General features: G+C 36.0%; 2 protein-coding genes across 13 annotated transcripts; one reads left to right on the top strand and one right to left on the bottom strand.

The window, feature by feature from the left end:
• Positions 1–5,065: 5,065 nt before the first annotated feature.
• On the bottom strand, positions 5,066–11,209 carry LOC107412871 (pentatricopeptide repeat-containing protein At4g35850, mitochondrial). Its single transcript, XM_060819348.1, is given in 13 exon segments — positions 5,066–5,945; positions 6,119–6,220; positions 6,371–6,448; positions 6,532–6,597; positions 8,604–8,697; positions 8,915–9,008; positions 9,223–9,442; positions 9,529–9,646; positions 9,920–10,020; positions 10,129–10,194; positions 10,408–10,570; positions 10,669–10,817; positions 10,942–11,209. Coding segments are annotated over 12 exon segments (1,317 nt in total). The 5' UTR covers positions 10,782–10,817; positions 10,942–11,209; the 3' UTR covers positions 5,066–5,843.
• Positions 11,210–11,589: 380 nt separating this feature from the next.
• On the top strand, positions 11,590–18,645 carry LOC107412880 (protein FAR1-RELATED SEQUENCE 3). Of its 12 annotated transcripts, none has more exons than XR_007239680.2 (7): positions 11,590–11,973; positions 12,996–15,341; positions 15,479–15,568; positions 15,896–16,045; positions 16,254–16,369; positions 16,994–17,089; positions 18,213–18,645. XR_007239680.2 is itself a non-coding variant. In XM_048470227.2 (6 exons), exons 2-5 carry the CDS (start codon positions 13,119–13,121, stop codon positions 16,362–16,364), a joined length of 2,574 nt encoding a protein of 857 aa, XP_048326184.2. In that variant the 5' UTR covers positions 11,590–11,973; positions 12,996–13,118; the 3' UTR covers positions 16,365–16,369; positions 18,213–18,645. The 12 variants fall into 12 exon arrangements, 3 of the variants coding, with proteins under 3 accessions (XP_048326184.2, XP_048326185.2, XP_060675330.1); XR_007239674.2 differs by having other exon boundaries at positions 16,994–17,124; XR_007239676.2 differs by having other exon boundaries at positions 16,946–17,124.
• The last annotated feature ends 8,555 nt before the right edge of the window (positions 18,646–27,200 follow it).

Below are 27,200 nucleotides of genomic sequence, written 5' to 3'. Positions count from 1 at the left end.
AATAAATGTGTTTGATCAAATTTTATGTTATTTTGAGTTGTTTATACGTAGTTATATATATATATACATATATATACACTTTAAATGTAGATGAAAATGAGCATCATTGGCAATTTAAATTGAAATGGTTATTTTGTATTGTTTAGAATTATATAAATTATGTATTCATAATTTAGGATTATGGTTATTTATATATGCATACATAGTTGACTATGTGGCTAAAGGTAGTTAAAAAGTTATTAATGTTGTCAAGTTACATTTATAGGTTGTATTTTATAATGGCACCAAAAAGGAATTTGCGATCTCAATTGAAGAAGGGAGTTAAGAAGATGCAAACTAAGAGACGCGGTGGCAGAATATCAGCACCCAACTTTAAGCGTCGACGAACTACTAGGCAACAATCCAAAGCTGAGAAAGAAACCACCAAACTTCCAGGGCACGTTCCACTCTCCTCTTCCTCATCGAGATGGTAAGTTTTATATTCATTTATGTAGTTCGGTGCGATAAGTGATAATACATCTGTCGGTATTTATTCATGAATGTTATATTGATGACGTTTTATATTGTATCTATTTAATTATTTGGCAGTCATCCATCAAAGGTCGTTATCCCATATGGGAGGCATATCGAAGCACATATTCATGTGATTCGACACTTCGTAGCTATGTGCATGGGAAGTCACCCAAACTTAGTGTGCCGTGGTGGAGATGTGATTATGTAAGTCTATACATATATTTAAAAAAATTCTGACTAAGTTTCCCAATTTGTGGATAATGACATTACGTTCTAATTTTTAGGTGTACATCCCTGTCAACAATGAAGGCGCCCATTGGTTGGCAGCATGTGTGGACTTGAAGGCTCGACATATTGATTTATACGATCCAAATATGGGAAATAAATATGTCCAGAATAAAGAGTTGGACAATGCGAAATGCCTTAAGTATATGCTGCCTTACCTATTGAGGTATGGGGGATATTACGAGAAGAATCCAGAAGTACTTCCCACTTTAGAGCCATTCACAATGACCATGATCAAAGATGCACCCTGCCAAGATAATGGGTATGAATGTGTTGTCATTTCCAACCACTTCTATTGCTGCTGTTTAATTGTGCTTACGTGTGGAAATTCACGTGGTTGGTTTTCATTAATGCTATTTTGTAGGGGTGATTGTGGCATCTTCGCTTTGAAATTTATTGAATACAAGAGCAGTGAGGAGAACCTTTTATTTGGCCTGGAAGACATTAGCTTGTTTAGAAAAAAATATGCTGTTGACTTGTGCTTTAATAAATTTTCAATGTAGATCGTATGTTTAATATTATGACATCCTATATTAATGGTATCTTAATATGCAGAATCTAGCTTTAGCAATGATAACCGTTGACAAAATAAGAGAAAAGAAGACCCTTGGTAGTGATAAAAATTCAAACAAAGATGATTACCAATACGCTTTCGGTAACATCAATTCACATATTTTTTGACTCCAAAGAGTCCACTAATGCGTGTTTCTGATAACAACATGCAAAATATACATTCATCACTGACCCTAAACAGAAAATACCCCAAAAGTTTGGAAAACGTTCTCAAATTGGCAAAAAAATTTGATTACCGTAGGTTTCATCGGTAATTACCGAAACCCCAGTGTTAATCGCATTTTATCAATTTTTTGGCCCCCAAAAGTCCCCTAATAAGTGTCAAATGCAACAATATGCAAAATATACATTCTTCAATGATTCTAAGGAGAAAAAATCCCAAACGTTAGGAAAAAGTTCTCAAATTGGCAAAAAATACTTGATTACCATAGGGTCTTCGGTAATTACGGATGAAACCTACGGTAATCCGTTTAAACTGGCTAGAAAATTTACCAAAGATTTCATCGGTAATTACCGAAGGCTCTACGGTACATTTGACAACTTTTTTGGCCCTCACAAGTCTCCTTATGTATGTTAAATGCAAAAACATGCAAAATATATATATTCTCCAATGATTCTAAGGAGAAAAAACCCCAAACGTTAGTAAAAAGTTTTTCAAATTGGCAAAAAAACTTGATTATCGTGGGGCCTTCGGTAAATACCGATGAAACCTACGGTAATCAGTTTAAACTTACTGGAAAAATTACCGACGATTTCATCGGTAATTACCAAAGGCCCTACAGTAATCACATTTGACAACTTTTTTGGCCCCTACAAGTCCCTTAATGTGTGTTAAATGCAACAACATGTAAAATATATATTTTTCAATGATACCAAGAAGAAAAAATCCCAAACGTTAGGAAAAAGTTCTCAAATTGGCAAAAAATACTTGATTACCGTAGGGCCTTCGATAATTACCAATGAAGCCATCGGTAATATTTCCAGAAAGTATAAATCTATTATCGTAGGTTTCATCGGTAATTACCGAAGGCCCTACGGTAATCAAGTTTTTTGGCCAATTTGAGAACTTTTTCATAACGTTTGGGGTTTCTCTTCTTGGTATCATTGAAAAATGTATATTTTGTATGTTGTTGCATTTAACACACATTAAGGGACTTGTGGGGGCCAAAAAATTTGTCAAATGTGATTACTGTAGGGCTTTCGGTAATTACCGATGAAATCGTTGGTAATTTGAAAACTTTTTCCTAACGTTTGGGGTTTTTTCTCCTTAGAATCATTGAAGAATATATATTTTGCATGTTTTTACATTTAACACACATTAGGAGACTTGTGGGGGCCAAAAAAGTTGTCAAATGTGATTACTGTAGAGCCTTTGGTAATTACCGATGAAATCGTCGGTAATTTTTCCAGCAAGTTTAAACTGATTACCATCGGTTCGATTTCATCGGTAATTACCGAAGGCCTTACGGTAATCAAGTTTTTTGGCCAATTTGAGAACTTTTTCATAACGTTTGGGGTTTTTTCTTCTTGGTATCATTGAAAAATGTATATTTTGCATGTTGTTGCATTTAACACACATTAAGGGACTTGTGGGGGCCAAAAAATTTGTCAAATGTGATTATTGTAGGGCTTTCGGTAATTACCGATGAAATCGTCGGTAATTTTTCCAGCAAGTTTAAACTGATTACCGTAGGTTTCATCGGTAATAACCGAAGACCCTACGGTAATCAAGTTTTTTTGCCAATTTGAAAACTTTTTCCTAACGTTTGGGGTTTTTTCTCCTTAGAATCATTGAAGAATATATATTTTGCATGTTTTTGCATTTAACCCACATTAGGAGACTTGTGGGGGCCAAAAAAGTTGATTACTGTAGAGCCTTCGATAATTACCAATGAAATCGTCGGTAATTTTTCCAACAAGTTTAAATTGATTACTGTCGATTTCATCGGTAATTACCGAAAGCCCTACGGTAATCAAGTTTTTTTGCCAATTTGAAAACTTTTTCATAACGTTTGGGGTTTTTTCTTCTTGGTATCATTGAAAAATGTATATTTTGCATGTTGTTGCATTTAACACACATTAAGGGACTTGTGGGGGCCAAAAAATTTGTCAAATGTGATTATTGTAGGGTTTTCGGTAATTACCGATGAAATCGTCTGTAAGTTTTCCAGCAAGTTTAAACTGATTACCGTAGGTTTCATCGAAAATTACTGAAGGCCCTACGGTAATCAAGTTTTTTTGCCAATTTGAGAACTTTTTCATAACGTTTGGGGTTTTTCTTCTTGGTATCATTGAAAAATGTATATTTTGCATGTTGTTGCATTTAACACACATTAAGGGACTTGTGGGGGCCAAAAAAGTTATCAAATGTGAATACTGTAGGGCCTTCGGTAATTACCGATGAAATCTTCGGTAATTTTTCCAGCAAGTTTAAACTGATTACTGTAGGTTTCATCGATAATTATCGAAGGCCCTACGGTAATCAAGTTTTTTTGCCAATTTGAGAGCTTTTTCAGAATTTTTGGGGTTTTTTCTCCTTAGGATCATTGAAGAAAGTATATTTTGCATGTTGTTGCATTTAACACACATTAAGGGACTTGTGGAGGCCAAAAATTTGGTAAAATGTGATTACCATAAGGGTTTCGGTAATTACCGATGAAATCTACGGTAATATTTCAAGCAATTACAAATTGAATGTTTTCACTTATTAATGTCGTTTTTTCTCTTACTTTGTCAACATTTATCATCAATAAAGCTAGATTTAGCATGTTCTTGGTGGAAACACATACGATTGAAGTTGTCGGATGGAATTGTGGTGATTCTCTTACAACGGTGAACAAATGTCAATTACCGATGATGCATCGGTAATTACCACTGGGCAGTAATAGAATCCGTGAAACAATAAGAAACCTACAAAAAACTGAACAAAAACTGAACACAAAGTGATATTTTAGAAACACAATAAAACAGATGACTTTGCCAACAAAACAACACATAAAACCAATGTCTATTATGCCAAAACACATGTTACACAGTTGAGCTACTAATTGCATTCCTTACTACATTACATAACATACGCATACCGCATAACATGCCCCCATTGTCTTAATATAGCGTAGAGCGATTTATGGTCCTTCAGTTGAATGGTGCTGCTGGTTGGTAGTGCTATCAAGAGGTACAGCGGCCGAGCAAGATCGGCTGCTATGATCAATCTGTTTGCACCTCCCGCATCCATATTGATGATGCTCCTCTCCTTGAGATTGAATGTGGTAGCAGGGAGAGAAAGAGAGAGGGATAGAAGTTAATGAGGGTAAATGAGAAATGGTAGATAGTAAAACAATTTGTTTAAATATTTTCCACTTTATTGGACAGTTAATGAGAAATGAGGGTAGATGAGAAATGAGAGATGGTTCCATTTATTTGACACTTTCATATCTATTTATTTAAATATTTTCTACAACTGCACAATTAATTCCCTCCTGGGAATAGTCAAAAAATCTAAAACTAACTAGATTTTAATGCATACCATTCAAACAAGTTCAAATGGTCCCAAACTAGAAAGCCAATATTTGAAAACTCAATTACCATTTAAATTCTTATCCTTCTTTTTTCTTGCTTTTCCACTTCTCAAAAAATATGGAAAATTCAATAATGAAATTGAGTCCTTAAACTTCCTCTTGAAATGAGAATCATGTAAAAAAAAGTAAAAACTAAATCTGAATTAGTAAGAGAAAAATATACATGTGTTTTATGAATACAAACCTATTTTTATTGAGTCGATGAAAATTACAAAATTTAGCTCTTTCTTTCTTGGGGCAAGTTGTACACTTTGATCATTCTAATCCATACCAAATCCCTCTGATAATTCCAATTTTTTTTATTAATTCTAAGTTCTAAATATTAAACCTCGCTTAATAGCCAACAAAAGACAAAGCTGACACCTAGGGCTGGGCAAAACCCGATCCAAACCGACCAACCCGCCCGAACCGAACTATTTGGGTCGGTTTGGGTTGGTTTTTAACTGTTAAACGGGTCGGTTCGGTTACATATGTATTGAACCCGTGGTTTTCGGTTCGGATTACGGGTGGGTAGAAAATTTACCCAACCCAAACCGAACCGACCCATAATAATCCAAAGGTGAAGGTTTAGTCATGAAATATGCATGAGGTTCAAACTGGTCCAAACCAAAAATACAAAAAATTGGGCTGAAAGTGAAGCTCATCATAAGGCCCAAGCCGGCCTAAACCAAAAATAAAAAAATTTGGGTCGAAGCCCATCAGAAAGCCCAACCCAGCCCAACCCGTGAACCCAACCCAAACCAAAAAATATTCATTCGATTCGGTTCGGTTTGGGTTGAATGTAACGGTCGGTTCGGTTCGGTTTTGTACCCAACCCAAACCGAACCGGTCGGTTCGGTTTAAAAAAGATCACAAAACCGAACCGAACCGAACCGAGCCCACCCCTACTGACACCTAATAGGGTCGGCCAGGTCCTGTTCCAAATCTGGTGCGAAGGCTGTCATAAGTCCGTGAAACTTGTAGGAGCCATGGATCATCTTCTAGAATCTCGCGTCCCTGCAATTTCATAAACCAAAAAAAGTTCAGAAAATTTATCAAAAAAGATGGAAAATTGGAAAAGAAAAAGAAATTGAGTCACGTGGATGGGTATACATATATATATATATATATATTATATACTTTAAATTAAAGTGAAACAATAAACGTCTCTAGCGAAGCAAGAGACTAACTTTTAAGCCATTGTAATATGCTTCCACAGCAGGAAGTGAAGGAGTAATCTTCCGAGCTTGCATCAAGTCCCAAATATAGTTAGCAGTAGTATATCCACCAGTCTGCAAATATCAAAAGGAGGTCTTGAATGAGAATATTTCCTCAAACGCAGAAACATAAAATTATCCATGAGGAACCACAAAAGACAAAGTGCAATCACCCTTCTCATCCCTAAGCTAATAAAAAGGGATCAAATGAAGCTCTTACAGCACCTTTTTGCCAGAAGCTATAAGGAGAAGGTCACTCCCCATTTTTGGGCTCAAGAAAAAGTCCCTCTCAATCATTTTTACCTATGGCAGAGAATGAAATCACATTAGATAAGTCCTTGATTTATTTTTTAACTCAGATAAGAAACTGCAATTACTCAACCTACCAGTGTATCTTGTGCAAGTTGCATTCCCTTGGTGGTATGCCCAATCATGGCTCCCTCTATAAGTGTCTGGAGACATATATTATACAAAATTAACGTCCAGCTATTAGAATAATCCTTCGAGCATTTCAGAGAGAACAACACAAATAATATACTTTCTTGAGTCTTAAATGGAAAATGTGCCAAACATGAAGGTGTATAATATAATAGAATAAATAGCTACATTTATATTACTAAGCAACACACAACTAGCCAACCATAAATGCTTAGTTTGAGCTTTTTTCCTCCATTTTTTTTTCTTATATCAAAATTGCTTAGTTAAAATGCAAATTCTAGTGAAATAATAATACACCCATAAGAACTTTTGATTATCCTCGAGCACAAACAAAATACCTCTATAACACGAAATCCACAATGTTTTGCAGCTACATGAGCAAGTGTAGTCTTCCCCAGCCCTGGGGGACCACAAAGTAATAGGATCTGCAAGAGGCATAAAAGTTTGGTTACCAATGGCTCATCCCACAAAAACTAATCATAAGTTCTCTGCTCAAGAGTTAGACAAGGTAAAAGCCATTATTGTCTAACATTAGAGTATGCCATAAAAAGATACTAAGACTCATACCTGCATACATCAATCAGTCATATACAAGTCAAAGAAACATGGGAAATGTAAATAGGATTCCACTATAGTGGAAATCCTGTTTTCCAGTTCCTTGTTATGCAAAGGATATTTCAATTAAACTGGGGATTTAACGGTGAGCAAAAGAAGTCCAGAAAAAAAAATTTCACCAGTTATTGCAAATCAGAGCTCCTTTTCCCTCAATTTTTATACAGAATTTTAATACAGATCAATCTTCAAAGCAGTTACTTTCTTTTCCAAGTACTTAAGCTAAGATTTCCACATTCATTGTTAGCTACTGTGACTTAGCAACAATCTGCGGCTTACTTATTGGAGACACAACATCCTCAGCATCTTCACTTTAAGAAACCGTTTTGAGAAAACCATTCATTCGTCCATTAATACAGGCTACTTAACAACTATCCCAAATAAATAAAGGACCAATTGGTTTTCTTCTTGATGAGCTCTCCTTTGCTAGTTTTTTATATATAACATTGAGGTGATCATTAACATTATATGAGAGAGATGAAAGAGAAATATATATGAGAGTATAGAATCAACAAATCCAAATGGCTAGGGTATTTCATAGTATATTTGCAAACTGCAAAACCTAATCAAGGCAGTTTTTATTGTGCAAATAGTATGTGTCCTTGATCTTATACAGGAAGCCTTGAGAATGGTGAACATGAGAGCTAATGATAGAATAAAATTATCAAAAGATTGAAAACAAAATATCAGTAAATCAACTAAACCAAAACCAAAAAAAGATTATTCAGCAAAAAATTCCACAAGACAAAAGAAAGGTTATTCAGCAAAAAATTCCACAAAGGAGAAAAATGCCACCAGGACTTCTGGGATGCTACCCAAAAAGCACTTCCTAAGCAATTGAAAATATCAAATATTTGTAACGTGGTCAATGCTTCCTCATAGTAATTGTGACTGGCATGTGGCAAGCACCTATCAGAAACATCTTTTTACATGTTCGATTTTGCAGCATCTAGTACCTATACAGAAGAAAATCATTACTAATAACATAATAATTTCATCTTATGTTTTGAAGAATGCACAGATCGATAAGATGCATATTAAACAGGACAAAAATATGATGAAACAAATCTCACCTTCTGTTCTGGTGGACCTGTAGACATTGATTTTTTGTTCCACAAGTCTTGAACACCTTTCGCACCACTTTCTTTATGGTCCAAAGCATTAGAATGACTAAAATCTTCCTTATTCCATCTTGATCCTCTGTTCTTCCTTGGAAAATTAGAATCCAGAGATTTTCGATGTTGAGAAATTGAAGAATGGCGTCTTAAAGCAGATAGAACATCATCTGGGATACTCCTAACCTCAGAACCATAAACACAAGAATCCCATTGTCTATGAAATAGCATTCAAATATAGAGAACGAAGATGCTTTGACATAATGCCAAAGATTTTTTGCCACCAAACTTACTACATATAGTTCTGGCGCTGCAGGCTTTTTTGCATTCATGTGGTCTTCGAAAGTTTTAAGAGCATTATCAATGTCCCTTGCACGTAGATAGCACCTGAATCAAAGCGCCAGTGACAGAGACCAGTTTCTTACGGTGAGCTAATCAACTAACAAGATATTTTACCAGGAAAATTAACAGAATAAATAGGACATAACAGAAAAAAGCATCTTCTAGGGAATAGAACATAGCAAGCGAAACAGAACCAATTTAGAATCTCCAAAAGAATTTTTTCCCATCCAATGAAGATAATATTATTAAAAAAATCACTTACCTCATAATTTGCATTACAATGAAGATATCTGGATATTTCTCATCCTTTGAGTTTCCATCAACTGACATAATAAACAGAGATTAAATAAACAAAGCTAAAATAGCATTAAATTATTCATAGAACATATATAAGCCACAGGTATACTAATATAAAGGTATATTACTAATATCAAGAGATAACAGACAACAGAAAAACATAAAGTAGATAACAAAATAACAATAGAATAACAGACCGACAATTGCCTATACACAAAGAAGATAATAGAGATTTGCTTGTTGAGTGATGTTAAGCCGAAATATTAGAGATGCAAAGAAGTACCTCTACATTTCCCAGGTCTGCACAAGCGTGAAATGCAACATGATATACAGTTAGTTGCCTATTCAAAAATCCACCACGCCTATGAACATATTCAGCAGTGGGAAGATTATATAATTCCTCCTAAATGACACCCATCATCAGATTTTCAGCTGAGGCACTGGATGCTTCAACTGACGTCCACTCTTTTGACCACTCAATGAACTTAATGATCTTTCAGCAAAGGGAATATCATAGAAAACATCAAAAGCCAATGATATGATAGCCTAATTTAAGAAGAGAGATCCTATAGTAATTACTTTAGTGGCAAAATCTTCTGGAACAGGCGATTTATTCTTAAGTGCAGCAATAAGCCCTGTATAGCAGAACTTGTTCAACCCAAGACCAGCTGCAGTCATATCACAAATGATCGCATATCTGTAGATTAGAATGAAAGTTTAGTTTGTTATATGCCGAAATTAACCAAAAGTAGATCATAAAGCATATAGGACAACTTATAAATTAATTTGCAGAGCAGGCATTTAAATGTAAAATTTTGGAATGAATTCATGTAAAATCATCCACTAAGGTAAAATAAAGCCAATTTAATCACTGGTATAGCGGACTATCAAGTTTCCAGGCTAAGGTTTATGACCATAATTATTGCAATTTGCAACTAGGTAAAACAAGACAACTAAAAGGGTGGCATACGCTCGATCTATACGGCCAGCAGCAGCAGCACATGCATTGAGTAGACACACATAGGTTTGCACCATCGGCTTCACTTCATATTTCTTCATCTCATCCAAAATCTTCAATCATGTTGAAAGTAAACAGATCAAAATTTACCCCAAAATCCGACATAAGTTTATGGATTCTAAAAAAAATCTGAAGACTTACAAAACATCTAAGAAACATACCCGAATTGCCTGGTCAGAGTACTTGCATTTCCCACACAATGAAACTAAAATGTTGTATAAAGTAACCTATAACACAAAGCAATACATTGTAATAGCTAGGGAAAAAAAAAAGAAAAAAAAAAAAAAACACAAAGTAACTTTATACAAAATTTTCAATCTTGAAAGAATCTAATAGTCAGCAGATAAGAATTAATGCAGATCCATGCGAAGAAGAAGAAAAAAAAAAAAAAAAAAAAAAAAAAGAAGAAGAAGAAGAAGCATATGTATACAAATACATACATCAGGGACCGAACCCATGGATTTCAGTTGGTCAGAAAAGTAGAAAGCATCCTGCAAGCAAGAGCTTTTCATGGTTCCAACGATGAGAGAATGAAATGTATCCCTAGTTGGCTGTACTCCATCCAGCATCATATCATCATACACATCTCTCAGCAAGAAATGCCTACCACCACCGTTATTAAAAAAAAAAAAAAAAAAAAGAACACAACTTTCACAATTTCTCCCAAAAAAAAAAAAAATCCCAAAACAATTAGAATCTACCTTCTTTGCGCGGTGAGAGAACCGATAACAGTGTTATACTCAGAGACATTGCTTGTGTAGTTCCTCCTTGCGTATTCCTCTCTTGAAGCCGCACTGGAGTATTGCCGTCCCATGCCGTCCCACCTCTCGCAGCAGTGAATTACGCTGCCCTAAATTATAACAATCTAAAATATATTATTTATTTAAAAAAAAACTATTTTATTATTAGCGAAAAGAGTAAGAAAATGTCCGAGAAAAAGCTTAAGAATTTGAAAATGGAAAGGAAAAGATTACCGGTGATTGATCGAATGAGCCTCATGCTTTCTACTTCGCTGTTGCCTACCTGTTGCTTCTACTCCTAGGGCTCTCTAAAACCTTGCAGTTTTTTCTCTGAGTCGCCTCTTCACCATTTCCTTCAATACGCACAGTCTCCAAGCTTACAATCTGGCCGATGCAAAAGGAAACAGAGGGCTCCGAAATGGCTGGATATTGATTATAAGGAGAAGAGAAAAGTCGGGTGAAGAAAAGAAAGAAATAAACATAGAAAAAAAAATAATTTGGATATAAAGATATTTTGGGATTATCAAAAATTGAGAAGGTAGAAAAAAAACATACCAAATAAAAGGGTAAAAATTGTTAATCTCATTCTTGTGAGGATATTGGGCCAAATTTCTCTTATAAAAAATTTGGTAGCAACCCAAAAGCCCGTTTCCATCAAAAAAAAAAAAAAAAACCCAAGAGCCGAAGTGTAAATAAGAGCCCATAATGTCCAAAGTCCACGTATACAGTGTGTGCCAAAAAAAAAAAACAAAGGAAAAACCAGCTATAGAATCAAGATGCAACGGCCACAGGTGTGCATAAGTCCGCACGTAACAATTGGGAAAATAAAAAATAATAATAAAAAAGGGGAAGAGGAAAATGTCAACCAAAAACCCAAAAGAAGGAAAAAAAAAAAAAAAAAAAAAAAAGGGAGTGCCTTTTTTCTGGGTTGGAAGGGCGCGTGAGTGGGGTGTTTGGGTTGGGGGGTTCGTACAGTTGCAAAGTTCACACCCATAGTCCCATACCATTCTCACTCACACACACACTGCTGTTCTCTCTCTCTCTCTCTCCCTCTCTCTCTTTATACATATATATATATATATAGATATATATTTATATATATGTGCACACCAAAATCAAACCGAAACTGAAACCCCGCACTTTGGAGCTAGCTCTCTCTCCGGCACACAAAACCCTAAAACGCATATGGTGATTCTCAACCTGAAACGACGTCGGCCCGGCTTTTTCTTCTTAACCAACAGAGCATTTTGAGACTTCAGAACCCGGGTCAGTTTTTTTTTCTCCTAAAAAAACAAAATTTCCATTTTTGGTTTTCAGGAAACCATAATTGAGAAGTTGGGTTGGCGGCTCTTTTTTTTTTTTTTTTTTTTTTTCCTTTTTGTTTTTCATTTTTCAGTTATGGCAGCATTTTTGTTGAATTTTTTGTAAATGGGAGGGTGTTCCTGGGAAATTGTGTGAAAAGGGTTATGGTACTTTCTTGAGGGATTTTGAATGCTTTTGAGTGTTTTTTAATACCGGCTATATAATGCTGATGTGGGATGGTTTACTTTGGAAGCTTTTTCGTTGTTTTTGAAAAGCATAAGTTTCTTAGAATTAGATGGCATGGGAAAAAAAAAAAAAAAAAAAAAAAAAAGAACAAACAAACAAACAAAAAAAGTGATAGTTTCATTACTCGCCAGCAGTTCCAGGATGGTTGTTGTGGAAGTTGCTGCAAAATGGACCTTTCAATTCTGTAAAACAAGTTAGTGGCGGCTCAGAAGACTGACCCCATTTTCCATGTAGTTTTGTTTTATGGGTTGATATATTTTAGACAATTTGATAGGATTTCTGTTGAATTGGGTTTTGGGTTTTTGTAATGTAGTTAAATTTGCGTTTGGAAATGGGTCCTCTAATTGCTATACTGATACCCATGCCCGAGAATGCAAAATACAAAATACAAATGAAATAAACAGCATCTGGCCTTCTTATGGTGATCCTATCAGTATAGAGAATGTTGCATTTTGCAATATATATATATATATATATTATTTAAAGCATTGAAGCTTTGCAATTCAGTGTTTCTGTGACCTTGGGCATAATGTATAGTTATTTGCTGCTAGTTTTTGTTAAAAAGGATACTCTGTCAATGGTAATGATGATCAAGCAACTGATATTGGACTTCTCCAAGTTTTTAAAATTAATATTTTAGCTCTCATTTTTTGGCAATTAACTGTTTATTGGGTTTCTTTTCTTGTAAACTGCAATCTTACTTTGCTATACGTTTATTTGTCAATGTTCCTGCTTAATAGGTTTCGATCAGTGTAGGCTACAATTATTGCTTGAGCTCGTTTAACCATGAGAAACCCTTTAAGGTAAACCCAAAAAAAAAAAAAACAATAATAATAAAGTCATACAAAGTTGATCTATCTGGAATGGACATTCAAGTGGTAGATGGTGAAGGGGGAAACAGTGAACATCGTGTGGAGGAAAGTATCCTACTGGATAAGAGTGAAAAACAAAATGAAAGTTCAACAGGGAGAGATGTAATTAGTCAGGATGATGATGGTGATGCTACTCCTCATGTGGGCATGGAGTTTGATACAGAAGATGCTGCCAAGACTTTCTATGATGGATATGCCAGACGTGTTGGTTTTAGCACCCATGTTGGTCAGTTTAGTCGTTCTAAGCCTGATGGACCAATTGTGGCATGGGACTTTGCATGTTCTAGAGAGGTATTTAGACGGAAGAATGTAGAAAGCTGCAATGCTGTGCTAAGAATAGAAAGAAAGGATTCAAACAGTTGGGTTGTGACCAAGTTTGTTGAGGAACACAATCATTCTATGGTGAGTCCTAGTAAGGTCCATTACCTTCGACCCCGTAGACATTTTGCTGGTGCTACAAAGAACGTGGCTGATACGTTGGACGCAACAGGTGAAATTTATGTTTCCCTGGATGGCAATAATGTTTCTTATGAACCTAATCATGGAGTTAGGAGTGTCTCCCCTGCAGACACAAATCGTCAAGCACGAAATGTTGGGCTAGTGAACTACATAAGGCCTTCTACTCGAAAGAGAACCCTCGGAAGAGATGCTCAAAATCTTCTAAACTATTTCAAGAAGATGCAGGCTGAAAACCCAGGCTTTTATTATGCAATACAGCTTGATGATGAAAACCGCATGACTAATGTCTTTTGGGCTGATGCACGATCAAGGACAGCCTATAACTACTTTGGTGATGCTGTAATATTTGACACAATGTACCGACCAAATCAGTTCCAGGTCCCATTCGCTCCTTTCACAGGAATAAATCATCATGGGCAGATGGTATTGTTTGGTTGTGCTTTACTTCTAGATGAGTCTGAGTCTTCATTTACTTGGCTGTTTAGGACTTGGCTTTCTGCAATGAATGACCGCCACCCTGTTTCAATAACCACAGACCAAGATAGAGCCATACAAGCTGCGGTTGCTCATGTATTTCCTGAAACTCGTCATTGTATATGCAAATGGCACATCTTGAGAGAAGGCCAAGAAAGATTAGCTCATATTTATCTTGCTCATCCTTCCTTCTATGGTGAGCTGTATAGCTGCATCAACTTTTCAGAAACTATTGAGGATTTTGAATCATCATGGGCATCTCTTCTTGATAGATATGATCTCCACAGAAATGAATGGCTACTGGCAGTGTATAATGCACGAAAGCAGTGGGCCCCAGTTTATTTTCGTGGCACTTTCTTTGCTTCACTTTCCTCAAACCAAGGAATTAGCTCCTTTTTTGATGGCTATGTGAATCAACAGACAACAATACCGCTATTTTTCAAGCAGTATGAGGTAGCTCTCGAACATTCGTTGGAAAAAGAAATAGAAGCAGATTATGATACAATCTGTACCACACCAGTACTTAAAACGCCTTCACCAATGGAACAGCAGGCAGCAAACCTGTACACAAAAAAGGTCTTTTCTAAGTTTCAGGATGAATTGGTAGAAACTTTTGTGTATACTGCAAATAAGATCGAGGGTGATGGGGTAGTTAGTAAATACCGGGTTGCAAAATATGAACAGGATGACAAGGCTTACATGGTCACGTTAAATGTTTCAGAGATGAAAGCAAATTGCAGTTGTCAAATGTTTGAATATTCTGGCATTCTCTGTAGACATATATTAACAGTCTTTACTGTAACAAATGTTCTTACTCTTCCATCCCATTACATATTGAAGCGATGGACAAGGAATGCCAAATATGCGGTTGGACTGGATGAACCAAACTCCGATCCACAAGGTGTTGAAAACCTTACCATGCGCTTCAACAATTTATGCCAGGAAGCCATTAAATATGCTGAGGAAGGGGCAATTGCTGTAGAAACTTATAATGCTGCAATGAGTGCACTGCGAGAGAGTGGCAAAAAAATTGCTGTTATGAAGAAAAATGTTGCTAAAGTCACTCCTCCTAACTCTCAAGGAAGTGGAAATAGTCAGGAAGACATTAACAAGAAAGCATCTCTGCCACTTTCTGAAATGGTTCCCTCATTGTGGCCTTGGCAGGATGCAATGCCACATCGTTTCAATCTTAATGATGTTGGAGTTCCTGTTGCTGATCTAAATCAGCCCATGATGGCTCCCGTGTCTATTCACCATGACAGTGGCCCTTCTGATAACACTGTATGAATATGAGAAATTTTGATTGTTTATCATAGGCATTTTTATCAGACTAATGATCTGCTTAGATTCTTTCTGGTATGTATGCCGTAGTAGATATTTTGGCAAGGTTGTTATTTGAATATTTGTTATTGATGCAGGTTGTCCTTACTTGTTTTAAGTCCATGACTTGGGTCATAGAAAATAAGAATTCAAACCCGGCTGGAAAAGTAGCCGTAATCAACTTGAAGGTATGTGTATGCTGCAAGTTTCATTAAACTTATTGCATTCTCTGATACTCTAAATTATGTTTAACATTGTGAGACAGATATGATTGTGCATTGATTCCTGCTTTAATCATGAACTAACATGGGAAGCAATGTATTATTTAATTTTGAAAAATTTTCATATTCATAAAAATAACTTGTACAATCTTTCTATTGAACTTTTTTAAGTACATAGTATTGTTATATTGCTCACTTCACTTTACGCAAGTTATAGCTGAAATTGGTGACTGGAATAAGTTTGTCTTGATATCACCATCTTGCTGTTGTAAGTTTCTTTTACCTCTGTTGTAGCTGCAAGATTATGGAAAGAACCCTTCGGGAGAGACAGAAGTACAATTTCGGCTAACGAGGATCACACTGGAGCCTATGTTGAGATCCATGGCCTATATTAGTCAGCAGCTCTCTGCACCAGCCAACAGAGTTGCTGTCATCAATCTGAAGGTATACAAACTAAAACTTTCTACCTCTTGCCTCTTCTCTTGCTATGGACTAAAATTGGTGCAAGGATTCAGCAATGAGTTTCTTTAACACATACATCTCTCTCTCCTCTCTCTCTCCCTCTCTCTCTCTCTCTCTTCCTTCGGTTCTAAAAAAAATATAACAATTTCCAAATGTCCAATGGCATGTCAACATTTCTCTATTTTCTCAGCTCCAAGATACAAAGACAACAACTGGAGAAACAGAGGTCAAATTTCAAGTGTCTAGAGATACACTAGGTTCCATGTTGAGATCAATGGCTTATATCCGTGAGCAGCTATGACAACCGTAAGTATATATCCTAGTACTTTTAATTATTGTACGTCATTATTTATAATTGAATTGCTTGATAAGTTGCTATTCTTATTTTCCTGTCCTCTGGGGGCTGTTCTATTCATGTTTGCTGCCACAGAAATAACTAAATTGGAGTTACCTGATTGCTACATGCTCACTGAAGCGAACATTATTTCACATGATGGGTTATTGGACAAGCATTGTTCTTATGGTGCTATGAGCCTGTGACCCAATGCAAACTTTTATACGAACTAAACAAATAGAAAGGGCCTTAGGCTCAATGCCTGTAGTCTAATCATGGTGTTTAGAAGAGTTTTATTAATTTTAGCTGGAGGTAAATTTTATAATTAACTAAGGATAAGAATTGGGGTCACTGATTATGTTAGCTTATAATAGCTCTGCCATTTGCCTATGTAAGAAATGTCCAATCTTTTTTATGGACATTACTACGGGCTATGAGTTTCATAGTTCTTTACTATGGAGAATTTTGTGATGCTGTTGTAGTCTAGATTATATGTTGGAAATATCATTATATGTTGAAGCTTATTACTTCGAATGGAACTAGTGCAGAAATCCACGCATTGTTTGAGGATAATCATTTTGTATAAACACATACAGGAAGCAAAAATGGGAAGAGATTCAGAGCCTTCTATTTTTTATTTTTCGGCCACTCAGATGACTAGCTGTGAGCCTGAGCCCATCCCAACCTGCAAGGCATGTCAGTTTCGTTATATTGTATCAGTTAATAGGTGAGCCTCCTAGACCGCATGTTTGCAGAAATAGAAGCTACTTGCTTGTAGTTGGTTGTGGAAAGAGTAGACCCAGGGCATGCTTTACCTATTTGAAAAATTATGTATATTGTAACAGGGGGGGGGGGGGGGGGGGGGGGGGGGGGGAGTTAACATCATTGAGAATATAGAGAAGACGGCATGATTTTGAAGTCTGATAGAGTAATGAAGTAATTGGGAAGTTGGGGAATGAATAAAAAGATGTTCAGTTCCTGTAAGTTGGATTTCTAAAAGTTGTTATATCGAATAGTAACCACATTATGTTAAATAATAGTAACTTTTCTGTGAGACCTTCTATAGCTTGTGTTTGTAGGGTGAAAAAGTACTCATTGCCTACTTAGGGGAGTCATGCCAAAACTAGAAATTCACTTACCAAGACTTTCAAACATGTTAATTGTCTATTATATATATAAGAGCTTATGCAAGCTCTTTGCCTTGCAACTCTTAGACTGTAAGTAATATAGTATGGTTGTATAATGTGGTTAACAGTAATATTATTGGAGAAGTTTGAATTTATTGTAAGGGCCATGTGGTGGTCCAGTTGCTACCCCATGAATAGAAATTGAATTTAGGCCTAACCTAGGCTTTGAAGACTGTCAACTAGGCTTTTGTTTTACTGGATTATGTGTTTTACAGAAAAGATGGTTGTTTCTGGTCTGCTTAGGTAGCCAAAGAAGCTTCCTTTGCATTGCATAAAGCTTTTGCTCCTAGATTTGCGCTTCTACTGTATCTTTTGTCAGATGACTATTTAAATTTGTGGACTCTCTGGATGACTAAAATATAACTTGCTAATTTTGTCGTTTGGCTGTTCATGTAAACATGTAATTTTCTTTGCTTATCATTAAAATATAATATTTACTGATAAACTTTTTTTTGTGACATTTTTTTAGATTCATGTTGCAGTTTGCTCATTTTTCTACCCGTCACAAGATTAAAATCCACTTTTAAGAAATGTATCCTTTAGGTTTTATATAGGTTATATAGTTTGACAACAAAGTTATAAATGATGAGGTTAATAATTTTATGTAATGATTTGATGTAAATAACAGAGCTTCTTCCGGATGGTGAAATATACAGAGTTGTGTTTTAAGCCCCCAGGCAAGCTGGGGAACACAGCAACTAAATCAGGGCTGGCTGTCATCATCTAGTAAGACACAAAAAATAAAGTACCGAAGGTGTGTCCTGGTTTATAACCATTTGTGTACAATGTTAATGTTTCATTGACTGAATGTGATTTAGTTGCAGTTAATTAGGTATTGTTAAGCTACTCCTTGGATTGCATTTAGTTAGGTTTTGGCTTTCTAGGGTCTAGTAGTTTATATCGATTTAACTTTCAAATATACATCATTTTCCTTGTAACCACGTCTTGGGAGCTTGTCTGTACATGTAAGTTGTGAATGATCAAATCATTTCTAAACGAACTTTTTGTAATTTGTAACTAAGCCTCATAAAACATCTAGTCTCTGATTTCAATTTGTTATAGTTCTGATTCTTGATCTCGTTTTTATAATTTACCTTTATTTTCTAGGTTTGATCTCATCACATCATCATCATCATCATCATCATCATTATTATTATTATTATTATTATTCATATAAATCAATAATATGATACTCTTGTGTGTTTTTGTATTTAGTTCTAGTCTATATGAGATAATAAGTCATAGAATTGCAAAAAAAGTCTCATTATTTGGAATCACAAAAGTTAAGGGAAGTAGTCACACTGTTTAGGTAGAGCAAAAGAAACAAGCATTTGGGAAGTGGGAAGCACTGGGGAGCACTGGGGTCAAGAAGATCTGGTAATGTGAGGAAATGGATTTGTCAAATGCAGATTCTTAGTTGACATCTGCTGAAGAATTTGCTTCATCGTTGGACGACATTGTGGACTGGCATTCAAGCATGCCAATGCTATCTTTGCAAGGGACTTCACTTCCCTCGCGACTGCTTCATTATCTTTTTAAGGCAATATGCGTTGGTCCAAAACATCCTTCAGTGCCACTTCACGTGGTTGTGTATTGCATTTGATGATGATGATGATGATGATGATATTAGGTCTCCTGGATGAACCCCCGTAAGTATTTCCAAAGTCACTACTCAAAAGCTATATACATGGCATTTCTAATTCACTTCCACAGTATAAGCAAGCTCTGTTTGGGAAAATCTCATGGGGTGCAACAAATTTGTTAATAGCATTAATAGTGTAAAACAAACTAGTTAAAATATGATACCATAAAGGTTTTGCAGTATCAGCACTTAAATTTAAAACGTTTTATTCTTTCTTGGAAAAATAAAAATAAAAAAAAATTAAAAACGTTTTATTTGAGAGAATATTTTTTTTTTTTTTTTTTTTGAAATTTTGCAGTATAAACCCAATTGGATATTTTAGTTAAAACCAACTGGATCGGTACTAAATGCATAGGTATAGCACTTTAATACCTTTGGTTCCAAGTTTTGAAGATTAATACCATCTAATTTAGTAGGTAGACGTGTTTTGGCATTGGTCATGTCCAAGTATGCATAGAAACAGAACCAATAATCTTCCATGGTATAAATAAACGAAGGGGTCTCAAATGCAACATTTTAAATTTGAAAATCAAAGGTTTAAAACTCTAATACTAGATGTACTAAAATACAATATACCTTTATAGTCAAAATAATAATAATAATAGTATAAACCTTTGAAAAATTTATGATTAAGATAAAACTAACCTCGAGCAGTGTAGCCAAAAGTTCCTGCAAATGATGTCCAATTGGATGAGTCAGGTTTTAGAAACTTAGCTGTGCCAAAGTCAGAGAGACGAGCTTCATCACATTCCACATTCAACAGAATTTTCTGGCTTGATATCTATATATATATATATATATATATATATATATATATCGATGAATTACAGGTGGTGAGCAATCATGGTGCATATAACATAAAGCATTTGTCACACCTTTCACGACTGTCACCCCTTTACTCCAACCAAAAGCTCTTGCTTTTTCCTCATTCTTTAGTAAATTTCGTAGACTTCTTCCAAGAACTCACAAACTGAAAGTGTATGTTGTCGATGTGAACAGAACCCATGTAGCTTCACAATGTTTTGATGTCTTATATGTGTTAATGCATGAATCTCGCTCTTAAAGCCTTTGAAATATTCAGAAATCCCACCATCTTCATTTGGATGAATCTTATTCACAGCAACAGCCTGACCAGGTCCTAACTCAGCCTTCTAAACACTCCCAGATCCTCCCTCACCAGTGCCATGTATTGGGTCGAAATCCTCTGTTGCTTCAATGATGTTCTCATACACCATTTTGCATCATAGCTCCATATTTCAAACATATTCTCATTTTGTGTTTCATTATCACCAAGTTAGGTCTGTTTTCTGTCTTCCTCATTGATCTTCTACAAAGAAGGTATAAGAGACCGAAAATGATGGATAGAAGAAAGAGGCTACAGAAAAGTGGGATCATTATAATCAAGATGTTGGCTTTGTTGCCCTTTTTACCTTGAGGATTTTGAGTTATTGTTGGACAAAGCTTCAAACCAGTGGCATTTCACACAAACCTTTGTTGTTTCTCAATGCTTCAAATGGAGCCTCGTGAAAGGCTTTGGCATTAGGAATAGGACCATCCAACTAGTTGTTGGACGGATCAACCATCGTCAAACTTGACATTTCATCAAAAGCAGATGGAGTTGAACCAGAAAGGTGATTGTGAGAGAGAAGTCAAAGCTTCTAAGCATTTCATTTGTCCAAGCTTTGGTCATATCGCTCCTATTAGCAAATTCAAGCTAAGATCAAAATATTGAAGAGTGCTCATACTAGCCATGCGAGAAGGAATATTTCCTTCAAACTTATTATTTGCCAAATTCAACTATGATAATTTGAAGCACCTTCCAAGTTCTTTTGTAACTGACCCACCTAGATTGTTTGCTGCTAGGTGTAAATTGTTGGATTTTCAGAACAAAAAACACAGCAAAAATGAAAGATAAAGAAGCTTAAACTGATGTGGTCTCTACTCCCTCGTTCATTATGGACATAATATATAACCACAAGTTTTCAGAAACAGTAAACCACCTTATTTTCACATACTACTACGGTAATCATATTGCCAAAAAACAAGCCATACTTTGGCTACCTAATACAATAGTGTTTTTTTATCAAAAACTGAAAGTACAGTAACTAATCATTACAAACCAACTTATGACAGCAACAAAAGTGACATTACACTAACACTCCTCCTTGGCACTTTTGCTGGAAACACTAAGATAATTTCTTAATGTTTCAAACCTGTTTCTTGGCAAAGTTTTCGTCAGAATATCAGCAAGCTGGACCTCAGAGCTGCAATGAACCAGCTTCACTTCACCATTTCTTTCAGCTTCTCTCACAGCATGATATTTGACTGGAATATACTTTGTTCTTCTATGTTGACCTGGATTTTCAGCAATGGAAATTGCAGACTTATTATTACAGTATATTGTGATAGCTTCTTCTTACCTCTCATTTAAATCAACAAGCAACTTCCTTAGCTATAAAGCTTGATTTGAAGCAGCTGCAGCAGCAATATATTCAGCTTCAGCTATGGATTGAGCAACTGAACCCTGTTTTTGTGAGCTCCATGAAAAAAGACCTGAATCAAGAGAAAATAAGTACCCTGAAGTACTTTTTGAATCCTCCATGCTTCCAGCCCAATTACTATCAACATAGCCCATCAACTTGCCTTCTTCATGCTTCAAAAACAAAACACCATAGTCTATGGTGCCTCTAATGTGCCTTAGCACTCTTTTAGCTGCAGAATAATGCATATGTGATGGAGCATGCATAAATCTGGAAAGCAAACTCACAGAAAACATAATGTCAGGTCTAGAAGCACATAAATATAGCAAATTTCCAATAAGGCTTCTATAGGTTGAAACTTCAATCTTGGCAGCACCATCTTCGAGTTCAAAATTTTGATTGTAAACCATTGGAGTGTTAGCTGTATTACAATTTCCATGTCAAACTTTTTGAGTAGTTCCACAGCATACTTCTTTTGGGATAAGAAAATGCCATGATTAAATTGATATATCTCCATGCCAAGAAAGTAGTTCATCACTCCTAAATCTGACATTTCAAACACCTTTTGCATTTCCGATTTAAACTCTAACACACTTTGTAAATCTCCTCCTGTAACAAACAAGTCATTAACATATAGAGAAACAATCAATTTTTTATCATTTGAACTTGACTTCACGCACAAAGTAGGCTCATTCTCACTCCTTTTAAATCATTTTCCAACAAGGTGTGAGTCAATTCTGCTATACCAAGCTTTGGGAGCTGGTTTCAAGCCATAAAGAGCCTTATGCAATTTATAAACCTTGTCTTCCTTTCCTTGAACAACAAAGCCTTCAGGTTGTTCAACATATACTTCTTCTTACAGGTAACCATTTAGAAATGCAGATTTCACATTTAAATGGTAAACTTTCCAGCCCTTTTGAGCGGTAAGTGCTAGTAGAAATCTGATTGTTTCATGTCTCGAACTAGTGCAAAGTATCTCCATAATCAATACCAGGTTGCTGCACATAACCTTTAACTACCAATCTTGCTTTATGCTTATTTATTGTACCATCAACATTGACCTTGGTCCTAAAGACCCATTTCACTCCAGTGACCTTTGTACCTTAGGGTTTGTTTACCAATTCCCAAGTTTTGTTTTTGCTTATCATATTGATTTCTGTTTTCATGGCCTTTCTCCATGTCTCGAACTGATTTGCGTCATTGAAAGTAATTGGATCACATAATGCTAGGTTACATCTTTCATATTAATCAGTCAAGGGTATTGTACCTCAAACATCGGACAGAGGTCTTATAGCTCGGACATTGGACAGGGATCTTGTATCTCGGATATTGGACAGGGGTCTTATAGCTCGAACATCTGATAGGGCTCTTGTATCTCGAACATCGGACATGGGTCTTGTATCTCGGACATCGGACAGGGGTCTTATAGCTCGGACATCGGACATGGATCTTGTATCTCGGACATCGGACAGGGGTCTTATAGCTCGGACATTGGACATGGGTCTTGTATCTCGGACATTTCTCTCGGATGCATCAGTGAAGGGTCTTGTACCTCGGATGCTTAGCTCAGATGCATCAGTCAAAGGTCTTGTACCTCAAATGCTTTTCTTATCTACATCAGTCAAGGATCTTGTACCTCGGATTCCAACAGCATCTTCATCATTTGAATCATTCTCCTCCTGAATCTCGTCATGTTCTTGGATAAAATTCTTTTCTAAGACTTGAACTTCACTTTTTTCCCAATTCCAAACAGCAGTTTCATCAACTTTAACATTCATACTAACAATTAGCTTGTTACTTTTCAAATGATATACTCTGTACCCTTTTATGTTGCTGCTGTAACCAACAAAAATTCCCATATCAGCTTTTTGATCCAACTTATCTCTCTTAATTTCAGGAACATGTGTATAACAAATGCTCCCGAATATCTTCAAATGCTCCACAGTAGGCTTAACCCCATACCACACCTCATATGGAGTTTTAAACTCCATTGCTTTAGTTGGTAATCTATTTAGCAAATACACCGAGGTGTTCACTGCTTCAGTCCAAAACTTCTTTGGTAATTGCTTCTCAAACAACAAGCATCTACACATCTGCATGATAGTCCTGTTCTTCCTCTCACTAACCCCATTTTGCTGAGGAGTATAGGGAGAGGTCAGCTAATGTTGAATTCCAGCTTCTTTGCATTGCAACTCAAACTTTTGAGCTGTATATTCAGTTCCGTTATCAAATCGTATCATCTTGATGCTACATTTTGCTTGATTTTCTACCATGGCTTTAAAGCTGGTGAAAATCTCAGCAACTTTACATTTTTGTTTCAAAAAATACACCCAACACATTCTGGAGAAATTGTCTATGAAAGTGAGAAAATATCTACTACCATTGATATAATTCTCACTCATAGGTTCAAATACATCACTATGAATTAACTGAAGCTTTTAAGAGGCTCTCCAAGTGCCTTTCGAAGGGAATGGCAGCCTTTGTTGCTTACCAAGCTGACACACTTCACACACTTCCAAGTTTTTGCTAACAGTAGACATATTATCCACCAATTTTTTTTCATGCATCAAATTCAAGGAGTCATAGTTAAAATGACCAAGTCTTTTATGCCACAACTTAGATTCATCATTAGTTTTGGCATAAAAAACATTATTTCCCTTCTTGTTCCACTCTACCACAAAGCTTTTATCTTTCATTCCAACATTTAGAATTTCACTTCTATGTTGATCATATATTATGCAGGACTTATCTTGAAAATTTAAAGAATATCCATTTTCAAGCATTTGTCCCACACTTAACAAGCTTTAATTAATTTCGGGTACATATAACACATTTGAAATGAGTTTAGTACCTGTTGAAGTTTCTACAGCCACTTTTCCTTTGCCTTGAACTTGAATAAAATCTTTATTTTCTATTTGGACTTTGGAAACAAAGCTTCTATCCAAGGTCTTGAAGAGATCAGCATCATGAGTTATATGTTGAGTGCAACCATTATCCACCAACCAAGCTTCTTTGTTGCCGTTTTCTACATAACATGTAGCAACAAACAGTCTTTTCTCACTTTGTCGTGCTTCATCAGCAACTTGTACTTGGTGTGCTTGTTGCACTGGTCCTCCTTTTTTTTTGCAAACTTTTTTAATATGTCCAAGTTGTTTGCAAGCTCTACATTGAACATTAGGCCTAAACTAACAATATTTTTCAGGATTCTTGTTCTTTTTGCAATAAGAGCACTTCGTAAACATCTTTCTTTCACCTTCTCTGCTTGTACTAGCACCATGTTTTCCTTTGACATTACTTCATCCACCTTGTTACTTCCTTTGATTATTGTTTGCTGGAGCCTTACCTTTTGGAATGCTAAAAAAGCATTTTTTGAGGTTTCTTCTTGTCTTATAGATATTCTTTGTTCAGTTGCTTGTAAAGCATTAACGAGCTCTGACAAAGAAATATGATTCAGGTCTCTTGACTCCTCCATGGATGATATCTTTGCTTCGACCTTTTCTGGTAAGCTGACCAGCATTTTTCCACCACTCTTCTATCTCCTAGCTCCTCTCCAAGAATTCTGATCTGGTTTACTACCTTTATAAGTCTATCAATAAAGTCTTTTACCAACTCAGAATCCTTCATTCTTAAAGTTTCGAACTCCTTCCTTAAGTTTAATACCTGCACTTGTCTTGTTCTTACACTTCCCTGAAACTGTTCTTTCAGCTTGTCCCAAACCTTTTTAGCTGTAGTGCAAGCCATAATTTTGGTGAACATCACTTCTGAAACACCAGCATGTAAGGCAGATAAAGCCTTAAACTTTCTAGCAAACTCCTCACTATGTTGTTTGATTTGAGTGATAGTGGTATTTGTTGTCAAAGGGGTAGGATTTCTTTCGGTCTCTACTACTTCCCACAAGTCAAAAGCTTAAAGGTAAGCTTTCATTTTTATAGACTACATGGCATAATTTTCTCTAGAAAATATAGGAGGTGATGGAGCAGAAAAATAAGTTGAAGCTATTTAAAAAATAAAGGAAAGATAGAAGGAAGGTTTCTTGTATTTTTTGCTATTTCACTCACAACCCCTCTAAGATCATTAGAGCTCTAATACCATTTGTTGGATTTTCAGAACAAAAAATACAGCAAAAACAAAAGAGAAAGAAGCTTAAACTGGTGTGGTCTCTACTCCCTCGTTCATTATGGACATAACATATAACCACAAGTTTTCAGAAACAGTAAACTACCTAATTTTCACATACTACTGCGGTAATCGTATTGCCAAAAGACAAGCCATACTTTGGCTACCTAATACAACAGTGTTTTTTTATCAAAAACTGAAAGTACAGTAACTAATCATTACAAAGCAACTTATGACAGCAACAAAAGTGACATTACACTAATAAATGCTCCAGATTTGCCAGCATTACAATTCCACAAGGAATCTCTCCGGATAGTTGGTTACCAACTTAGCATAAATTCCACAAGGAATATCTCGGATGGATGGTTACCACTTAGCATAAGTTTAAACAATGACTTCAAGCTTCCAAGTTCATCTGGAATCTTTCCTGAGAGATGATTTAAAGAGAGATCAAGCACTTCTAGCTAAAACGCTCCTCCAGGTGCGGGTGGTATAGAGCCCGAAATTCTATTGTTGGAGAAATTCAGACTTGTCAAATTATGCAATTGCGCCCATTTTGTGAAAGTTCTCCATGCAATTTGCTAGCACTCAGATTGATATATTTCAAATTTGGGTATGTACCAAGTGCTTCTATCAAATTTCCTATTGTTTGGAGTCGAGTTTACTTCCAACAAGGCTGCTGCAGTTCTTGAAGCTTTCTGGGATTGAAAATGTAAAACGGTTTCCAGAACCCACAAAATGGGCAAGCGATCCACCGCTACAGATTTGTTGTGGCAAATGGCCAATGAAGTTATTGTAAGACAATTGCGCATCTCTCAAGTTAGTGAGGTTATTGATTCGCATAGGAATCGAACCACGGAGTTGGTTATATCCAAAGCAACAAAACTAAGATGTATCGAGTTCCCTACAGAAGAAGGAAGCTCACTAGAGAGATCGTTGACACCAAGGTAAAGTTTTTCCAAGTTGCTCAAATTTCTAATTTCTTTCGGAATATTTCTGGAAAGTTAATTGTCTTGAAGCAAAAGAGAATTTAGCTTTTCCAAGTTTCCAATTTCTCTAGGAATATTTCCAGAATGTTGGTTGAAGTGAAACATTAGAGAGCTTAACTTTTCCAAGTTTCCAATTTCTCCAGCAACATTTCCAGAAGGTTGGTTTCTTTGAAGCTGAAGAATGCTCAAATTTCTCAAATTTCCAATTTCTCTAGGAATATGGAGGTTATTCCTACAAAGGTATGTCAGGACCCGTCCAGAATTCCTTCCCCGGAACCCTAGACAGCCTTGATCCCAGGGAAACCCTACCGGACCCTCCAACGGAAAATCCGACAGAGCCTCCCCTAAGGGATTTACTTACCACAAACTACCTGCACTGAAAACACACT

Source organism: Ziziphus jujuba, chromosome 8 (assembly GCF_031755915.1).
Source record: "Ziziphus jujuba cultivar Dongzao chromosome 8, ASM3175591v1".
In the NCBI taxonomy this organism is placed as follows: Eukaryota; Viridiplantae; Streptophyta; class Magnoliopsida; order Rosales; family Rhamnaceae; genus Ziziphus; species Ziziphus jujuba.
Note: the sequence above shows the minus strand (reverse complement) of the source record. Positions and strands in the feature narration are given on the sequence as shown.